The sequence below is a fragment of the Crotalus tigris genome, unplaced genomic scaffold (assembly GCF_016545835.1).
Source record: "Crotalus tigris isolate CLP2741 ecotype Arizona unplaced genomic scaffold, ASM1654583v1 scf7180000017771.5222438, whole genome shotgun sequence".
Taxonomy (NCBI): Eukaryota; Metazoa; Chordata; class Lepidosauria; order Squamata; family Viperidae; genus Crotalus; species Crotalus tigris.
The window spans coordinates 3,709,815-3,731,151 of NW_024096622.1; the positions used below are offsets into that span (position 1 = coordinate 3,709,815).

General features: G+C 36.9%; 1 protein-coding gene across 1 annotated transcript in view; it reads left to right on the top strand.

The window, feature by feature from the left end:
- Positions 1-939: 939 nt before the first annotated feature.
- EPHX1 (epoxide hydrolase 1) overlaps positions 940-21,337 on the top strand; it is a 30,229-nt gene continuing 9,831 nt past the window's right edge. Inside the window, 7 exon segments of the mRNA XM_039341713.1 lie at positions 940-1,172; positions 4,132-4,235; positions 10,876-11,086; positions 13,075-13,255; positions 15,439-15,666; positions 17,049-17,178; positions 19,523-19,737. Coding sequence (XP_039197647.1) covers positions 10,901-11,086; positions 13,075-13,255; positions 15,439-15,666; positions 17,049-17,178; positions 19,523-19,737 — 940 coding nt within the window. The 5' untranslated portion in view covers positions 940-1,172; positions 4,132-4,235; positions 10,876-10,900.

The window sequence follows — 21,337 nt, forward strand, 5'->3', positions numbered from 1 at the left end:
TCTATAAACATAATAACTCTCCCAAAATTGAACAGAGTGGGATCAAACTATGTTGAGAAGAGAAGCCAGGAAAAGAAACAGAACAAGATCTTACTGACAAAGGCCAGGTATGAAGGAGTGTGTTTCTTTTTTTATATATAAAGATTTTATTGCTTTTTTTTCTCATAAACATATGTTAATTTTTCCAATCAACAAGTTGTCTGGAGTTTGCTATGCTAATACATGTTCAATTCCTAATCCTTCATTCTTTCCTTTAGCCAACAATAAAATAGGTCCCAAATTTGATAATAGTTTGTATCTTCTTTATCTTTCAACCTCATAGTTAATCTGTCCATCTCTGCACATTCCAATATTTTCCTGATTATTTCTTCTTGTGATGGCAATCTGAAGGAGTGTGTTTCATGCTTCTGTAGAAAAGAGTGGCAGATATAGGAGCATAGCAGAGGTGTTTTTTTCATGAGCTATTAAATGCAGGCATTTTTACCTAAGATCAAAAAGTCTTACCACCTCTTCTCAATCTAATCCACTTCACTGAGTTGTAGACAGGATGAATTATGGAAGAATTATGTACTTCACGCTGTAGACAAAGGGCAAAATAAATAGACTTTGTAATGGGTTACATCAGCTAAATTACTAGAACTGAAATCCCATTTAAATCAATGGGCAAAACTAATCTGAATTTGTTAATTCCATTAAATGGAAACTGTTTAGCTAATTTCACCCAAATCCATGAGTTTTGAATTACAACCCTTCCTTCCTTCCTTCCTTCCTTCCTTCCTTCCTTCCTTCCTTCCTTCCTTCCTTCCTTCCTTCCTTCCTTCCTTCCTTCCTTCCTTCCTTCCTTTTTTATTTTTATTTTTTGAGTGATTAAATCCTCAAGAGCAATTCAACAAAAAAGCTTAGCTTTTAGAAAGCTCAGAACATATTATTGGACATACCCAATTACCTCAGTGAACAGGCTCCTACATGCCACTGTTAATCCTTCTCATCATTTTGTTGTAACACTTATTGCATGGAATTTAACATCAAACAAATAATTTGTCAGGTTCCTATGAGTGTTGGAATTTTCCAAAATTATCTTCCCACGACACATAACAAGGAGGCTTTAAAAAGAGCTTCAATATTGCATGAGTTCTCCCTTGAAGAGAAAAACAAGTCAGAGAGCCCACTAGGTAAGTCCGACCTCCGGCTCATTTTGTTCTCTGGTTTTCTGAATGTATTGTTCATTTATGTGATTACTATGTGCAGTGCTAACTTAAATAGGTTCTTTTTGATGGAAAAGAAGAACTTAATTTTGGTTTTGTACTTTCCAGCTTCCACTTCTAGGTGGAACTAATTTTCCTTTTTCCATCAGTCATTTTTCTTTCCTTTCTTGGGAAGACATTGGATTCTGTTACCAATGTCTTGAATAGCAACATTTTAAAAAGGAGGGAGGAATCAATCTGTCAAATAAAATGCTGTAGATAAGTTCCCAACTGAGGGAAAAGGGTCTAAGAGACACTAATTCCTCATTGAGAAATGCTGGTTAGGCTTCTGGAATTCCTACTGACAAGCAGTCTTTTAATGACCTGAGAGCAAAAAGTAGTAGGAAGATAATATTTTGAAAAAAGAAAAGTAGAATCAGAGTAGAAAATGACAAATTTGATATGTTTGAGAAGTAGAGAGAAAAAATGTCAAGCCAGAGGGTTTAGCTGTTGAGGCATGTAAAAAGAAGGAATTTGGAATGAGATAGGAACAGAGGGATCATTTTCTGTGGGACTAAAAAAAATCAAGTTCTTTAAAAAATTGGAACGGAACAGTCCAAGAGGATATTATGACATGATCAAAGTTAATAAAGTTTTCAGGGTTAGGTTTTAAGAAAATGATCCAAAATACCATTGGATATATTTTTTCCTTTTATTATTGGGTGGGGGGGACAGTGTATCAGAGAAAGCAAGCACCTAACACAACATTCATACATACTTTAAACCCAAAAATACACTTAAGGCAGAAGCTTGTCCATCCCAAGGATAAAACATCAGACACAAACTAAGCAATGTCATGTATGTAGTACAATGCAGTAAGACGTGCAGATCTATACATTGGAGAAACAAAACAACCAAATAAACACATGGCATAACATAGGAGAACAAACCCATCAGAACCAGATTCAGCAATCCATCTGCATTTGAAAGACAAATGTCACTATCTTGTAGACAGCAAAGTCCACATTCTGGACAGAGGAACTCTAGATCAGTGGTTCTTAACCTGTGGGTCAGGACCCCATTTGGGGTCGAACAACCATTTCATGGGGGTCGCCAAACAAGGCTGTCCGCCATTTTTCCCCCCTTTTCTTTGGCCACGCCCCTGGCACCCGGTTGTGTATGAGTGGTTGGGGGTCACCACAACATGGGGAACTGTATTATGGGGTCACGGCATTAGAAAGGTTGAGAACCACTGCTCTAGATTAAAAGAGGGATCAAAGAGGCCATCTACATAAAAACTGAACAGCCGTCTCTCAACAGAGGGGAAGGAACATGACGCCGCTTATCTTCTGTTTACAACCCAGTCCTTTCAACAATTACAAGAAGGTTACATACCCATTTGCACTATTTAGGTGACCCTCAGGGCATAGATAAACCTTCAAGTGGCCTTAATGACTCAGAGAGAATGCTAATGACCAGATGACTGCAAGGAATATAAAGCCTTCCATTCTCCATCATTCACTCAGAACTGAAGAAGCTTCTTGGATGAGATGTAAAACATCTTCAAGGAAAAAACAAAGAAAGTCCAGCTGCCTTTTGAAAAAGCACCTTTGGGACAATCATGATCTGGATGACTGAAAATCTCTGGGCACCCAACAAACATTGCCCTTTGCATCCAGGTGGAAGACTCCATGGCACCATATTTATTGGAAGAAAAATAGCAACTGGGCAGAAAGAATTGCATTGAGCTCCTGGGGTCAGCCCAATTCCCAAATAACCAGGGAAGGGCACTCCAGAGTTCTCTGAAAGAGAGGTGGGAGAAGGGGCCTACACATGGTGATTTCCATATGGAAAATGGAATTACTTTCCTTTTTTTACTGATGCATTATTCATAATAGTTGTTGCAATCTGAGACTAAATCTGTTGTGTGAAGATCTTTTGTTACATTACCTGCAGCGAACAGCAAAAGCAAGCTGAAATTCTTGTTTAATTAACCTTTCAGCTTGAGTTCTCAAATTTGCTAGCACTGACTTTTCCTATACTGTCTAAAGTGCAAGCTGGCCATATTTTAACCATGAGTGCAAAAAAAGAGTAAAAACAAAAAGTTGGTATTCTTTAAAACAGTAAAAAATGCAGCATTTTCTTTTTCTTTCTTTTTTTTTTTAGATCATAATATTTACCAACAATGCAAAATCAAACTACTCTGTTCATTCTGTGAAATAATTCTGGGAAGACTAACTGAAGAAAGTCTATACCCCAAAATACCTTTTGAATAATGCCTTCTCTGAAGAATATTTATCTGAAATTTGAAACAGTAATAATTCATAATTCCCAAGATAGTAATGATTATTTAAACCAAAATTCTTTAAAATATAATCTTCACTTTGCTTATATTTTAAAAATCTCAGAACAATTAATATTAAGGAAATCCATTCTTTGTGCATATATTAAAGGCAGATTATGTTTACACAGTGTTTTGTTTGATGTATGTTGAAATAAAGTTGAATGTAGCTGGGGTTCATTTTACGAAGAATAAATTTTCAGATTTATCCAATAATATTTTATCTTTGTGTTGCTTCTTTAGAGTGTATGAGAATGTGAATACAGTATCTGTTGACCGCTCATTAAGGTAATAACCTCTGTTTGCAGGATCATCTGGCTGTTTTAATGAATTGCCAACAGATACTGCATTCACATTCTTGTAGGCTCTGAAATAGCTTTTCAGAACTCAGGTTTGAAGCATTTCATAGTTCTGATATTTAAATCATATAAGGAGAAGATGATTGATTTGTAAGAGGAAAAGACAGCAAACCACAAGTACTTTAAATTTCCAACCTGTTTCTAAGGCTAGAAACTGTAGTTTTATTGGGAAAGCCAGGCAGAATCTAGGATAAATTCCTAATGTGAGATGTTTTTGCATATTATGTATTGCTTTCCCTTATTTTAGAGGGAAGTAGCTTGCAAGTTCAAAAACTATCCTGAAAGAGGGTAACAGCATCCTTTCTACTGGTTCATCTAAATAAAATAGGTTTCCGGTGCTGAGTATCAAATGTGAGTATCATCTCATCAAGTTACTGTGTTTGCTAATGCATCATATTTGTTTTCCATTTCTAATCCTCCCTATTTATTTCCCACACTCTGTATTCTTTTTTTAAAAAAACAAATTTTATTAGTTTTTTAAGACAAAGTGCTCAAGACACCGTGATGCTAGGGTAATCAAACATCCAAAAACAAAACATATATACATAATTCCATCAATACATCAAGTATTCCCTCTCTTTTTCCCTTAAATAGCATAATTTATTTAAAATAATCCAATTCTAGCTTAAATTTATTCAACCTGGACCTGTTGTTAAAGCTTTATAAATTTACAATACCATAATCAAATTAACTTTAACTAAAAACATTATCAATTCAGGTATCCCTTCCAAATATGTTCTAGTTCCTTAATTTTATCATAAATCTTATTTATTTCTTCTTCCACTAATATCCCTTATTTAAAATAAAATATTAATCTATCCTATACATATCTAATACATCAATCAATCAATCTCTTTAAGCTGACAGAGTAAAATCAAACCTTAAATCATTTCAATCCATTAGACAGAATTCAAATTTCATCCAATTAATTATCATAACTAATAACATCCTTATTATCAAACAAACAAATCTTCTTATTAGATTAACTCAACATTACATAATAATTTTCATACAAATAAACCTATCGTTCTAAAAGACACATTCTTAATCAATTTAAAATGTATATTCCATTAATCACCCATTTTTCTCTTACTTCTAACTCACAATCTTAGTCCTTAAATCAGTCCATAATTCTGTTGTTGTTAATTGCGAAGTCGTGTCCGACCCATCGCGGCCCCATGGACAACGTTCCTCCAGGTCTTCCTGTCCTCTACCATCTTCTGGAGTCCATTTAAATTCACACCTACTGCTTCAGTGACTCCATCCAGCCATCTCATTCTCTGTCGTCCCCTTCTTCTATTGCCCTCAATCTTTCCCAGCATTAGGCTCTTCTCCAGTGAATCTTTCCTTCTCATTAGGTGGCCAAAGTACTTGAGTTTCAACTTCAGGATCTGGCCTTCTAAAGAGCATTCGGGGTTGATCTCTTCTAGGACTGACCGGTTTGAACGCCTTGCAGTCCAAGGGACTCGCAGGAGTCTTCTCCAGCACCATAGTTCAAAGGCCTCAATTCTTTTGCGCTCAGCCTTTCTTATGGTCCAACTTTCACAGCCATACATTGCAACTGGAAAACCATGGCCTGGACTATACGCACTTTTGTTGGCAGGGTGATGTCTCTGCTTTTTAGAATGCTGCCTAGATTTGCCATAGCTTTCCTCCCCAGGAGCAAGCATCTTTTAATTTCTTGGCTGCAGTCCCCATCTGAGGTGATCTTGGAGCCCAGAAAATAAAATCTGTCACTACCTCCATTTCTTCCCCATCTATTTGCCAGGAATTGAGAGGGCCGGATGCCATGATTTTGGTTTTCTTAATGTTGAGTTTCAAGCCTACTTTTGCACTCTCCTCCTTCACCCGCATCAAGAGGCTCTTTAGTTCCTCTTCACTTTCTGCCATCAGAGTGGTATCATCTGCATATCTTAGGTTGTTGATATTTCTCCCGGCAATCTTAATTCCAACTTTTGATTCATCTAGCCCTGCCTTTCTCATGATGTGCTCTGCATATAAGTTAAATAGTCAGGGCGACAGTATACAGCCTTGCCGGACTCCTTTTCCAATTTTGAACCAATCAGTGGTTCCGTGTTCGGTTCTCACTGTTGCTTCTTGACCCACATATAGGTTTCTCAAGAGACAAATGAGATGGTCTGGTACTCCCATCTCCATAATTCTAGATTGCCTTTAATCCATTACATAAAAATATCTCCTTTTTAAGCTAAAATATTGATCTATCCTAAACATATCTAATCCATCAATCAATCAATCTCTTTAAGCTGATAAAATAATATCAAACCTTAGATCAGTGGTTCTCAACCTTTTTAATGCCGCGACCCCCAACCGGTCGTAAGTCGAGGACTACTCAACCGGTCGTAAGTCGAGGACTACTCAACTGGTGCAGCACCGTTTGCAGAATGGGACTTTTGGTGGTCTCAGCAGGGCAGAGACAGCCTGGACAATTCCTATTGGCTTTTGAAAGCCAATAGAATTAGACTCTATTCAAGAGAGTCTATTCTATTGGCTTTCAAAAGCCAATAGAATAAAAGGGAGTAGCACAGCTAAGGAAAAGGGGGGAAAAATGGCGGACTGCGTTGTTTGGCGAGCCCCGTGAAATGGTCATTCGACCCCAAATGGGGTCCCGACCCACAGGTTGAGAACCACTGCCTTAGATCATTTCAATCCATTGGGCATCAAACAAACAAATCATCTTATTAGATTAACATTCAATTAGTTATTAATTCAATCCAGATCTAAAACATCTCTTCAATTTTCTTCCTTCCATTACATAATAATTTTCATATAGATAGTCCAAAAAATACATTCTTAGTCAATTTAATATATATCTTCCATTAGTCATCCAATTTTGTCTTACTAATAGCTCATAATCTTAGTCCTTAAATCAATCCATAATTCTAGATTGCCTTTAGTCCATTACATAAAATTTTAAATTTCATTTCTTTTCAGTCTTATTCTGGCCTTCTTCTTATACTAAACAGATTTCCATAGCAGAGCTTCCCTTCCAGCTGATGAGTCTCTCTTTGTTGCTTGCAATATCATTTGAATCAGTGAAAACCATCTTGGCCTCTGCATTGGCCCTCTGTTTCTCTTAACCATAAAGCCTCATTGCTTTAACAGTTCAAATCTCAGTCTTTGCTTTTTTCTGGTCCTCAAAGCCATAAGTGAACTCCTTATGGCAAAATAAGTTTCTCTTTATTCTCAGTTAAGTCCTTTTCTTGTGTAATCTGTTTTATAAAATAGTCAGGTATAGTCTGAGAGTCAGTTTTGAAGTTTAAGAGAGAAATTCTGGCTCTTAATTCTGTAGTAAACTCTTTCATTGTAGCACATATTTCTTCTTTAGCCTCATAGATCTTTTCCAGTATAAGTTTACAATTTAAATATGAGTGAGGCTCCATTTTAAAAATAGTTGAAGAGAAATCCTTTTTTTCCCTTTTGGTGGAGGCTATTGCTAATAGCAGTAGAAGAATATCCACCCCCAGAAATCCCACAGTTGCGTCAAGTTATCTTTCTCTTAAAAAACAATTTGAAGGTCAAAACCATCTCATCTCCAAATAGTCAACAATTACAATATTAACTTTTGACCAGTAAATGTCCGCAGTCAGCTAAAAGGTCTTTTTCAAATGCCATTTTTTCCCTTTTTTCTATTTTTTTAAGAAAAAAGTGGAAAAAGAAATACACTTCCAATATCAGATGATAATGCCGCTCAAAAAAACAACAACAACAGCATAAGATGATAGTACAGCTCTTAGGAAAGAATTTTTTCAGTACCCTAAAACATATGAAAATAAATGTAGTCTTTAAGATTTTGTTCTATTCTTTTGTTCAACGCCTTTCTTTCCAAACATGTAGAAGCTGCTTTTCCAAACCAGGGAAATAATTCCAACAGGGCTCTTATAGGTGAAAAAAAAAAAAGCAAAATAGAGTGAAGAGAGGAACAAAAAAAAAAGTCTCACCTGGATTCACCACGATGATTTTAAAGCTTAATGTTCTTTGACTTGCGGTTTGAAGCGGCTAGGTGATCGGCCATTTTACTGGCCGATCTTCTCCGTCGGCCCTCAAAGTTGGCCCAGACAGTTGGAGGAGCCACCGCTCCTCCAGCGGCGAGCAAAGCCTCTTCGACAGAAGTCACGTCCTCGAGGGCTTTTTCGACCCGCATAAGAGTCTACCAGCGGAGGGAAATTAGCTGATGAAGAGACGAGTCTCTTTGTGCGACTAGAGGCACCGTGATCCGGAACTGGAAGACCCACACTCTGTATTCTAATGTACAAACACCTGAAGTTTTCAGTATTACCATCTCCTGGCATGTGTATTAGAGTGTCTTGCCAAACATTTTTTTCATCACTGCAGTTTGTTCGAAATATCTGTGAACAAAGCAGTTACTGCTTTATGTTTATGTGTAATCAATACAAGTCTTAAGGCAGCGTATGCTCTTTTTTAACGTACCAAAAATTCACCCACTAATTTTTGTCAGTTCTTTATTCAACACTAAGTAACAAAAAGGGTGTCTTAATGTTTTCTAAGGCCTGTTGTATCCATATCACTATTTTAAATACCAAAACTTCAAAAGATATGTGTGTGCGTGTTTGTGCACATGCGTTATTCTGTCCCAGACAGAACAGACTGCTTTCCGTCCAATCCAAGACAGATAGATAACTCAGAAGAATAAACAGAAAATATAGCTTTATTCTGCGAATCCTAAACAATAACTTACAGTTATGTAGAGATATGTCCAAAAGTATATTTCAGCAATATTGGTTCATTCCACAGGTAAATTGATATTGAATTTTCCCCTCTTCTTCTGCACATGTTGGCATAGGCTCTCCAAGCCGTGCGGCTAGGAGACATGAGGCTGGATGAACAAAAGGCATTCCAATCTGGCTTGTGTCCAGGAAGTCTCCCAATGACCTTTTGAGAATCCTCCCACTGACCCATCAACATACCTAGCATTTAACCCAATAACTGCCAGATATTCTAACATACTGATACATGCTCTCTAGTTAGGGTTACATAGAGCTCTACGAGGTTACATAGAGCTATACGGTCCAGAATACTCCCCGCTTGGAAATTTATATTTCCACTACTGAAATAGCAAAAACATAGCATTAAGGCATGCAATACTCATTGTTAACTAACTTGTGACTAAATAAGTAAAAACTTGGTATCAAACATGCATAACTATAAAGTAAATACGAAACATGCACAATTATGCAAAAAAAAAAACAAGCGTTACATCAAACAATGCATAGACAATACACAATTTGAGGTTTGATCTTCTGGTACAGTCTTCATCAGCAACGGGACCAAATCGGTAATCAGCCTGATACAAGTGTCTTTGACCTAACTCATGTGGCTTCACGATCTGGACCTCAGCTAGGCATACTAGTTCATCAAGTGGGTGGGCCCGGTGCGTAAGTCCCATGGGCCAATAGTTCTGGTATGTGTTCTTTACCTGTTAGAATGAACCAATATTGCTGAAATATGCTTTTGGACGTATCTCTACATAACTGTGAGTTATTGTTTAGGATTCCCAGAATAAAGCGATATTTTATGTTTATTCTTCTGAGTTATCTATCTGTCTTGGATTGGACGGAAAGCAGTCTGTTCGTGCATGCGTGCAAATATTGAATAAACCTTCTCTGGTTATTCATTATGTTGTTGGCCATACTCTTATCATGGTTCTCCCTTGTCCTGTACATAGAGTAACTACTATGATGATTATTACAGGTATTGCCCAGAAGGCAAACTGGTGAGGCTATTCCCTGAAAATTCCTCTAATTGTCAGAGTCTGCATGGGTAGATGTGGTGTGGGTTATTTGATTTGTAGTTATATGATTTGTGCTAGACAATAACTTGTACTGCATATTTCATTTTAGTCCTGTTTTAGATTTGTTTTCTGTATTTCATTTTTTATATTTACAACATTTTATTCACAATTTTGAAACATCTAACAGAAATAGAGTTATAACAAGAAAGCAACTGATAATATGCAACATTTTACATGAGAATAAAATAGCCTTTATGTCTTATTTATTTATTTATGAAATGTATATATTTATTTATTAAATACCCAAAAGACTAGAAACAATGGCAAACAATGGCAAAGAAAGTCAGTGTCATATTTTAATTAAACACGAGGGTAAATAAGATTATTTAATTTTATTTACAGTATTTTATTTTTCCATACAAACATCTGTAGGATGTTTCCTTGATTCACAAGACTGGTACTTTAGGCGTTATTAGGTTTTTAGCACAAATTCTATATAGTGCTGCTATGAAAAGATCTGATTCTGACTTCTTATAAAGGTACGCTATGTACCTTGAAATTACAGAAAAGGGTTTGTTCTTGCTTGATGAATTCTGACTTATCTCTGTTAGTATTAAGTCTCATCATTTACAGTTTACATGGGATTAAATTATTAAAGTCTGTGGTAAACAAATACTTCCTAGTTAATTATAAATGAGTGCTCCTACTTAGCCTTACCATCAATTCAAATGGCTACATGCACTATACATGTATGTATATGAGGCAGAGAGCTAGTTTTGTCTAGTTGTTAAGGCACCAGACTAGACTCCAGGAGATTATGAGTTCTAATCCTGCCTTAGTCATGAAGCCAATGGGTGTCTTTGGGCTAGTCACTGTCTCTCAGCCCAACTCATCTCACAGGGCTGTTGTTATGGGAGAAATAGGAGGGAGTATTAGATATATTTGCTGCTTTGAGTTGTTTATAAAAATAATAAAGGTGGGCTATAAATAAAATAAATAATGTACTAATATACAATGGATAATTGCAAGTATACTCCAAAATCTTAGTTGATTGCTCCTTGCATACAGGATATGTTTCAATCCTATTTCAGATAATCCTGGAGTATTACTGATCTCCATATTCAGATTAAAATTATATAAATCTTGTTTTTAAAACTGTATTTGTTACTTTCTGGGAAAAATAGTCAATTTTTTCTATGATGAAAATGTTTTTTAATCCAGTGTCTCTGATTATGACTTTGTAGTCATGATGTTGCTTGAAGTGATACTGGCTGCTGTTTTGGGCACCATTATCTACTTGTTCCTGACTAAGAAAAAGGAGGAAGATCTGCCTATGGGAGATGGGTGGTGGGCTGCAGGACAGAAGCCTGATTCTTAAGAAGATACAATAATATGTCCTTTTAAAGTGGTCACCTCAGAGGAGGAGATCAAGGTAAGAAACTCTTTCATATTGACATTCAGCAGAACATGCTTGGCTAGTTGTACAAATCTGTCCATGCTGTCTGAGAGATAATGCAGTAGCATTTCTACTCAAATGCTTCTTAGAACTGCAGGAAAGACATTAAAATATGTGTAAAGTATTTCAGATTAATCTCACTACTGTCTCTTGACTTTAATTTGAATAACTGATATAAGAAGCATAGAAAGTTGCTGTCTTCATTGAAAAAGGCTCAAACATGAGACCGTGCAAGGTCCTGTTTAATCTTTAGAAAATGGGAGACAGCATAGGCTCTGCTGAATGGGAGGAGAAAGACATGTTAAAAGAAGTACACAATGGAGAGGCATCAATGCCCTAACCTTAACTCTTTATACCATGGAAGACATTCCTTTTGAGCCCAAAAGAAGGAATGCTTCTATTTCCAAAAATGTTACTTGCCACATGGCATATTATAATCAACAGGGTTTCATGATGCTCTTTTCATTCTCGGTCACATTGTGCAAAGCATTTAATACACTATTAATAAAAAATAATTCCCCAACCATAGTAGTGGCAAAGTGTATGATGCATGAGGACTGGATGTGCTTTATTCTTCAGCAATAAGATTATGTGGGAAAGTCCTAGAGGAATGTATAGGAAACTCCAGCAAGATTGACACTAAATCACAATTATGTTAAAATGACAACTTATACATAGCGAATTCATGGCAAACTAATTGAGAGGGCAGAAGTGACTGAATAAAATTTAAGTTGAAATTTAAGAATAAAAGTTTAAGTTGGGCAGAGTATGCAGATCAGATTTTTGTTCTTTAATAGGTTATTGAGAAATATATGAATGTAAACAAGTATATTTCAGATTGTAGTTTTGTAGATTTAGGGATAAAATAAAAATAATTTGAATTGGGACACGTTTTGTCTGAATAATTGGAAGTTTCTTGAATGGGATTTATGATGCAAGTAGAGAAAAAAGTTTAAAAGTGTAGCAATATTAACCAAGCAATAAGGGGAGAATGGGTGATGTCCTTATTGAATGTACTTATAGTAAATGTATAGGTTTGTTGGTTGGGGAGATATTAAAAATGTATCAGTTGAGTATATGATGTGCAGATAATGGCATATTGTTGACGGAGACAGAAAATATTAACAAAAGCTTTTTAGTGAGATGAAGTATAATCTATAACTTTTAATTAAAATGGAAATAATCATGAATAAAGATGTATAGGATAAAGTTATACCTCATCAAAATACAGGAAAAAAGTGATGATATTTTTTCCAGTTCTCAGGAAGAGAATAAATTGAAGAAAGGGGAAAATATCAACCAGAAGCTAGATACAGTATGTCTGATTTGGTTTGGCTTTTGGCCCATTTCTCAATAAGAATAATATTTGTACCTCAGTTTTTACCTAACAACTGAGAGTGACTTACATGGATTTTTTTTCATTTTGTCCCCACATTAATAATGGCATGTGCACGGCTGGCTTTATGTTAAGGCCAAGTAGACATTGACCCATGACACCAAAGATTAGGGGTGCCAACATCACTCTTCTTCTGAAAACAAAGGCTATTATAAAAATCTTAAATGTTCACACCAGCAGGAGGCAGTGCCAGCGGTCAGTGTGGGCTCAGACACCATACAACCTTGAGCCAGCACTGGGGTGAAAAAAAGTAGGGCTGCCACAGCCGAAGTAAAAACACTACTGGAAGTCTTGTCATTTCATTCATTCAGTCTCCAAGTCAAGAGAGATTTCTTGATTACACTACCCAATCTGAAAAGATTAAAATCTCTATCTAGGTTACAACAACCTTGTGGAGACTTGCATCTCGGTTGTACTTCACTATGTTCCTTTTTCATGTTTTATATATAACTTACATGATATATTTACTTAACCTTATTGCAATCATTAACAGGACATTACGTGATATCCAATTTTGCTTTTTTCATGTTATCTTCTTTTTCCTGTGTACACTTTGCTTGTGTTCTAGGATTTACATCAAAGACTTGACAAAGCTAGATTTGTAGAGCCATTAGAAGACAGTTATTTTCATTATGGGTTTAATGCAACTTACCTTAAGAAAATTGTCTCTTATTGGAGAAATCAGTTCAACTGGAAGAAACAAGTGGAAATTCTCAACCAATTCCCACAATTCAAAACAAAGATTGAAGGTTTGCCATTAATAATTACTATAGTATGTCTGATCTGAGCATTTTAAGCCACTTGTGTTCTTAGCATCCATGCATAAACTTAGCTATACCCTTTTTTTTGCCAGTCAATGCACTCTGGTTCTTCTTTCAGTTATAAGTGAACACACAACAGTTAGATGGAGCCTTTACACAAAACTTTTATTATATTTCATACTTTCCCCAATACAAGAGTTTCCTCCTCTTGTTCTCTCAATTGTCAACATGGATATCGGCATGTCCTTGAAAAAGGATGTGGTCAGCTGTGAATGCTGTTAATGCTCATCAAGGAAATAAGTGTGACCAATTGGCTATGTGAAACAATGGCCTGGATATATATGTGTGGTGAATAGGGCCAATCAGTTTGCCTCTTTGCAGACTGGGAGGATTGAGAACTCTGTCTCTGAGCTTCCTGGAATAACTCTTACATTCCTTTTTGGATGGTGGGGTAACTAAACTGAACTTGGCTTAAGACGGGAGGAGTGGTATTTCTGCCTAGCCCAGGGGTAGGCAGCCTTGGCTCTTTTATGACTGGCTCAGGAATTCTGGGAGTTGAAGTCCACGAGTCATAAAAGAGCCAAGGTTGCCTACCCCTGGCCTAGCCAGACAGTTTCAGTGTTGTCTCTCTTGCCCAGAGGGATACTTTCAACCACATGACTCTTTTCCTGCACCTACTTTCAGATAAAACATCTTCAGAACATCCCCAATAAATATACATGAGGGAGACATGTTTATTTTATTCTTTTTTAACATAGATTCAGAGGGATATCCCCAACTCCCATTTTTTGCTGGAGCAGGAAAATAGAGATTACTTTTAAAAATAAGTGGTTGGACTGAGGCTGGAATGCTCTTGCCTCTGATAGAAGTCTGAAATCTCCAGGAATCTGTAGAGAAATCCAGATAAATTGACAAGTAGAGGGCACACATGCAATTTGCCTTTGATATTTTATATATTTGTGTTTTGTAAGGTTAATATTCTTTATTTCTTTGTTCAAGCTCAGTGATTGAATATTCTAACATGCAGTATATCTGATTGTACATGAGGGTATTTTCATTTTTTTCAGGTCACTTATGAACTAAAATTAAAGTGGAACTCACCATCCCATCTCTTTATTGTTATAGAGGCTTGGAACAATTGTAGCCAACCACCACCATCTCATTGGATTATATTTTATCTTAGCTTGTTTTATTTTGAATTCATTTAAAGGCAATTTTTAAAAAAAAAAAACAAAGCAAGGCGCTCCGTTGCTGGAATCACAGTGCAATCCCACAAGTGGCCCTCATTTACCAATGACGGGATTGTGCCAAGCAGCCACAAACTGCTTTGCTGCTGGGTTGCATAGCACAATCCAGGAAGCACCTGTTGAGAACATGACAGCTTCTTATGGAATCACACCAAGAACCCAGCAGCAGAGTGCCTTGTTTTGCTTTACTAACATGAGCTGTGCAGTATTCTGCAGTACCAGAAGCTGCAGAATGTTGCAGAGCTTGCATTAGTGAAGCAAAGTAAGATGCTCCATTGCTGGGCCATAAGGTGCGCTCTAAAAGGTGGCTTCCATTTTATGAGTGGCCACAGTTCATAAAGTTTTTGTGCAGACCAGATCTTGTAGTCCTAAGTAGTGGCCACCCATGTTGTTGCTATGATTATGACTTAGTACTGAAGCCAGGCACAATTAGCAGGAATTAATATAGAGAAATTTATTTTGGAAACTCTGTCTTGAATTAACCTGATTTAGTACCTTGCTAACATTAGCAAGCAGATTTTATGGCATGTTCATTTATATTAGACAGTTAGAGATACATGTCATTCCCCCCCCCCCTCGACTATGCTTTCCTTGTGTGTTCAGTTTCTAAAATTACAAATTACACATTTTTGCCATCATTTTCAAATCTTGCTATATTTCAAGGTATTTTTTGTTACTTTGTTACTATTATATTCATGTTCTTTCAAAAAACTAAAACCACATTTTTGGTCTCCAGCAACCTTTAAGAGTGAGAGGCCATTGTTTCAGGCTGCAGTGAATTTCATTTTGAGAATTACAGATACTAATTTGAATTCCACAGGGCACAAACCAGCACTCTATTGGCTCTCAGAAAATTATATTATGTTGATATATATCTATTTAGTTATTTTCTGAAGATTCTATATCTATGTTTTCTTCCTGTAGGAATTGATGTCCATTTTCTTCATATAAAACCTCCGCACTTGTCTGAAGGGCAGTCTGCTAAGCCTTTATTGATGATCCATGGTTGGCCTGGCTCAATGTATGAACTATACAAAATTATCCCCTTTTTGACTGACCCTGTAAACCATGGCCTGAATGGTGACCATGTTTTTGAAATGATTTGCCCTTCCATTCCTGGCTTTGGCTTCTCAGAGGCTCCTCACAAAAAAGGTGAAAAAAGAAAGAAATAAAACTGAAAGGCCCAATGTACAGATAGTCTTTGACTTAGGACGACAATTGAGCCCAAAATTTATGTTGCTAAGTGAGACATTTGTTAAGTGAGTTTTGCCTCATTTCGCGATCTTTCTTGCCACAGTTGTTAAGGGATTCACTGCACTTGTTAAATTAATAACACAGTAGTTAAGTGAATCTGGATTCCCCATTGATTCTGCTTGTCAAAAGTTTGCAAACGGCAATCACATGACCCCCAGGACACTGCAACCGTCATGAGTCAGTTGCCAAGCATCTGAATTTTGATCACACGACTGTAGGGATGCTGTAATGGTTATAAGTGTAAAAAATGGTCATAAATCACTTTTTTCGGTGATGTATCTTCAAAAAGTCATTAAATGAACTGTTCTAAGTCGAGGACTACCTGCATTCTAGTCAGCCTTGTAGTGACTGAGTGGGATTTGAACACTGGGTCTCTTGTCCAAATCCAAGATACTATGAATTGTACTACCTTTATTCAATAACAGCCACCAATCACATGTAGCAGCCCCCCTCCCCAGTTCAATAAACATCCTGTGTGGTTATCTCACGGGTCGGCAACTCATGGCTCTGGAGCCACATGTGGCTCTAAGCCTTCTACTGCAGCTGTTCGCAGAAAGCAGCAGCTCTCTCTCTCTCTCTCTCTCTCTCTCTCTCTCTCTCTCTCTCTCTCTCTCACACACACACACACACACACACACACACACACACACACACACACACATTGAGTGGGGGAAGAGGACTGGCAGACCAAGGGCAGGAGAGAGCCAGCCCAATAAGAATGTGTGTCAGCTTATTGGAGAACAGCGTCAGGCCAGCTGGCCAGCTAAGCAGAAGATCGGAGAGGGGGAGAGAGGGGGGGAGGAAGAGAAAGAGAGGGAGAGAGAGGGAGAGAGAGAGAGAGAGAGAGAGAACTCATGCACAGCAGCCTCTATTTCTTTTTAATTAAACTCTTCAATCAAGCCCCCCCCCCCCCCCCCGGTGCGCACATGCGCATGCAGTTTTGCAGCTCCCAGTGTTTTCTTTTCTGTGGGAAACAGGTCCAAGTGGCTCTTTGAATGTTTACGGTTGCCGACCCCTGTGTTATCTGCATGAATTTATTTAAAAGCAGAGGAGGATCCTTCTTATAATTCTGCTTTAGCCAAGAATTTCACAGAGCTTATTGAGTCTTCTGGCAAGACTTAACAGAGGGAAGGATTCTCCTATGAAATACTGTATTGGTACTTGTGTTCTGGTAAAATATTAGCTAGGAAAAATGTTAAAAGTCTTAAATATGAGTGAATAAACAATTGCAAGAACAGCTTAGAAAAAATGGTCTTACTTGTTTTTTCCTTTTTTTCTAGGCTTTAATCCTATGTGTGCTGCCTGTATCTTGTATAAGCTAATGCTCAGACTGGGCTTTCATAAATTCTACGTTCAGGGAGGGGACTATGGGTCTCTGATAAGCACAAATCTGGGTCAGATTGCTCCAAGGTGAGATTTTTTCTTTCTAACAGTTAAATTCAAATCAGATTTATCTAAGCAATGCATAAACATGAAGTGTATTTATTCTGCTTTAGACTGTTGAGTATCACTGTATCATTCTGCTATAGACAAATTCATTTTACAGAGCCCCACTACAAAGAACAATAGATTTTTGGTCATCAAGAGATTTGAACTTATTTTTCTTGCTAAAAATGAGCATGAAAAAAGGGTCTTATCTGATCAAATTTTGGATCATGAAATGTAAATGCCATGTTTCTTGGATTATTACTGCAGAAGTAGCACTGGATTGATTATTAGTATCTTTCGCAAGTTACACTTTGTATCTTACCGAATAAGTTTATGGAAAGTTCTCTCTTGTTTTCTTTTTTCATTAATAGCTGTTGTTAAAATTATTCTTAAAATTATTCTTTATATTATTTCCATCTAAATCAGTGGTTCTCAACCTTTTTAATGCCGCAACCCCCAACCGGTCGTAAGTCTAGGACTACTCAACCGGTCGTAAGTCGAGGACTACTCAACTGGTGCAGCACCGTTTGCAGAATGGGACTTTTGGCGGGCTCAGCAGGACAGAGACAGCTTGGACAATTCCTATTGGCTTTTGAAAGCCAATAGAATTAGACTCTATTCAAGAGAGTCTATTCTATTGGCTTTCAAAAGCCAATAGAATAAAAGGGAGTAGCACAGCTAAGGAAAAGGGGGAAAAAAATGGCGGACTGCGTTGTTTGGCGACCCCCATGAAATGGTCGTTCGACCCCAAATGGGGTCCCGACCCACAGGTTGAGAACCACTGATCTAAATGGTAATTGAAGTTGCAGTACTATATTCATGCTGCACTATAACAGTTGTACTCAAAAGTGGCACTCACAAGCAATCAATTTTCTGCCTTCCAAAGGTAATTCAGAATAAAAAGGCTTACCTTCCCAATACATAGTACAGCTAGTCCTCAACCAATGACCATAATGGAGCCTGGCTATTATAGTCAAAAGTCATGATGGTTGTTAAGTGGAGCACCCACATGATCACCTCACTTATGAGCCTCCCCTTCCTTGCTCTTCCCAATGTGGCTGTTAAGCAGTTCATTAGGCAGCCTCAGGAGCCTGGGGAAGTTCCTGGGAGGCCTAGTGGAGGTTCTCCAGAGATAACCCATCACTTGAGTCTACTTCCCATCTCACTGGGCCCTTCGTCCTCGCTGTGCCCTTACCTTTGAAGATCTCTGGAGGCTGGGTTAGGAAAGGAGGGCAGGCCACTCTGTTTCTGGTACACAAGGTGCAATCGCAGAAGTGGCTGCCATTTTCATGGCGGCTTCATTGAATTGTGGGCGCTATGAAAATAGCAGCTGCTTCTGGGATCAGCCCACATAGCCCAGCAATGGAGGGACTTACTCTGCTGCCTTAAAGTGAGCTCCAAAAAGCTCCGGAACTCTACAAACCACTGTGGATTTTTCTGGAGCTCATGTTGGGGAAACAGAACAAGCCTCTTCATTCCTGGGTTGCCATTTTCAAAACAACCACAATTCAATTCTAAGTGATGGGTCATAAATCAAGGATTATCTGTATGTTAAAAAAATATCAATTCCTTTATTGTTTTCTGTCCCTATATGACCATGCAAGGGGTATCTACTGGCATTGTATTTTTAATATCCCTTAACAAGTTGCTTGACTTCGGAAAACCTTAACTGTCAATGATTGTATAAAGACAAGAATACACAGAAGATAGAATTTGCCAGATGTTGCACTGGAGGGATGTGGTCAATAATGAGAAGAGAAACCGAAATATCCATGGGGCTTCTTACCTCATCCCCATCTTAACACTCTAGCACACAGCTATCAGTTCAAGAGGTCCCTGCAGAGTAAGAGAGCCTTTTTTTGTCTGGGATATACTTTTGATTAAAAGGAGGAGTTGGCCATAGAGGCAGTGATCTATCAATGGACATGGTCTGAGAAAAAGCATTACTGAAAACAATAATGGCCTGCCAATAAACTGAACATCTGATTTCTTAAACAATTAGCCTTTCCAAGTAATCATCTCAAGCTTTTGAATCACAAGGGCCATCTTCTTCAGCCAGTGGTCATGCTATGTAGGGTTGATAGATATTGTAACTTATCACATCTGGAGGTACCACCTAAAGAAAGATTGCTGAGAGTCACATGAGTATGTCCCCAAAAATTCTTCAGTTGTGGAAGATTTATTTTCCATCTGTAATTACTAATATCCCAAAAAATCAAATGTGCCTTATTATGTGTGAATAATTATAAAACATAAATGTATAAATTTGAACAAACCACAATGTTATTGTTAAAGTGCCTGACTTCTTTCTAAACAATTGTTTTAGCCACGTGAAAGGCATTCACATAAATATAGTATTTTTGAGCACCATGAGCTTCAAGCAGCTACTCTCCATTCTGTTGGGACAATATTTTCCAGGACTATTTGGCTTCCAGGCAGAAGATATTCAACAAATCTTTCCTTTCAAAAAAAAGGTGCTCAATAGAATTCTTCTGGAGACTGGCTATCTCCACCTTCACGCTACAAAGCCAGACACTGTGGGTAAGGGAAGCTTTTGCTTTGAACATTGCATGTGCTTGTTTTTGCAAATAAGCCTTTATAGAATCAGGAAATGCACTTTGGGTTTTTTTTTATAAATATTTTTATTGAGTTTTATAAAGGTAATAAAGGGATAGGGTCAAAAAGGATAAGACAACAGGAAACATACAAAAAGGTTAGACCAGGGGAAAGGGGTAACACAAAAGTGGGATTAATCCCACAAAATAACATCGCTTTAGCAAGTCTACCAGTCCGGGTTTACATATTAAATCTTAATAATTACTCTATTATTAAACAACTTTCCATATAATCATGTAAATAACAAATTAGTCAATAAATCTCATTCATTTCATTACTTAACAATGCTTAGTATTAATTATAATCACTTTAAAATAATAATATATTACATATTAATTATAGTTTACCATATTATTTAAGATCACAAATATACAAAGAGGAAGAAGAAGAAATAAGAACAAGTTCATACAAATAATCATGGAATATAAATACAAATTATCAATTATCTCTTTAAATTTCATAACCTTTTCTCATTCTAGCGTGTTTCTAACCAATAATAAAAATTTCCCCATGTTTTAAAGTAAATTGTGTCTTCTTTCTCTTTCATTTCTAAAGTCAATCTATCCATTTCTGCACATTCAAGTAGTTTTGTTATTATAGCCTGGTCAGAAAATTTTTATTTTTCCAAAATTGGGCAAATATTATTCTTGTGGCTGTCAGCACATGCAATATTAAATACTCATTCTCTTTTCCATAATTCAAACCTAATATTCCTAACAAACAGAATTCTGGTTTAAATTCTATCTGTATTTTAATCATCTCTTCTAGCCACATATGGATCTTAAACCAAAACTTTTTAGCATTAGGACATACCCACCAGAGATGATAATAAGTGCCTGGTTGTTGTTTACATTTCCAGAACATATTTGATACATTTTTAAACATTTTCTCTAACTGGTGTCATGTGCCATCTATAAAACATTTTATATAAGTTTTCCTTATATGCAGCTGCTTTACTAAATTTAATATTTTGGTCCCATAGTTTTTGCCAATCTTCTAAATCTATAGAATAACCAAAATTCTTTGCCCACACTATCATTATTTCTTTCACTTGTTCTTCTTCCATCTTCCAGTTTAGCAGGTATTTATAAAGTTTCTTAATCAGATTTTCATCTGTTTTCAAAAGTACTTAGTGGTGTCTGCTCTTTGTAAAATTCCATTACTTTTACATCTTTTTCATATCTTGTTTGAATTTGCAAGTATGACCACCATGTTAAATCAATGTCAGTTTGTTGAAGTTCTTGCCTATCTTTAAGTTTTCCTTCTTTTTCTAAAATATCTTTATAGACCACAAGTTTGTCATAGTTAATTAAATTCGGATACGCAAAAGCTTCCATTGTGGAAAGGCACTCAGGCATTTTCATATAAATTTTCTTTTTAACTATCTCCCACTCTGAAAGTAATACATTCCTTATGGCATGGGTTTGGAAGTATTTATGTACTTTATTTTTCTCGTACCAAAGGAAATCATGCCAACCCAGTTGCAAATCATGTCCTTCTAAATAAAGAAGTTGTTTATTTCTCA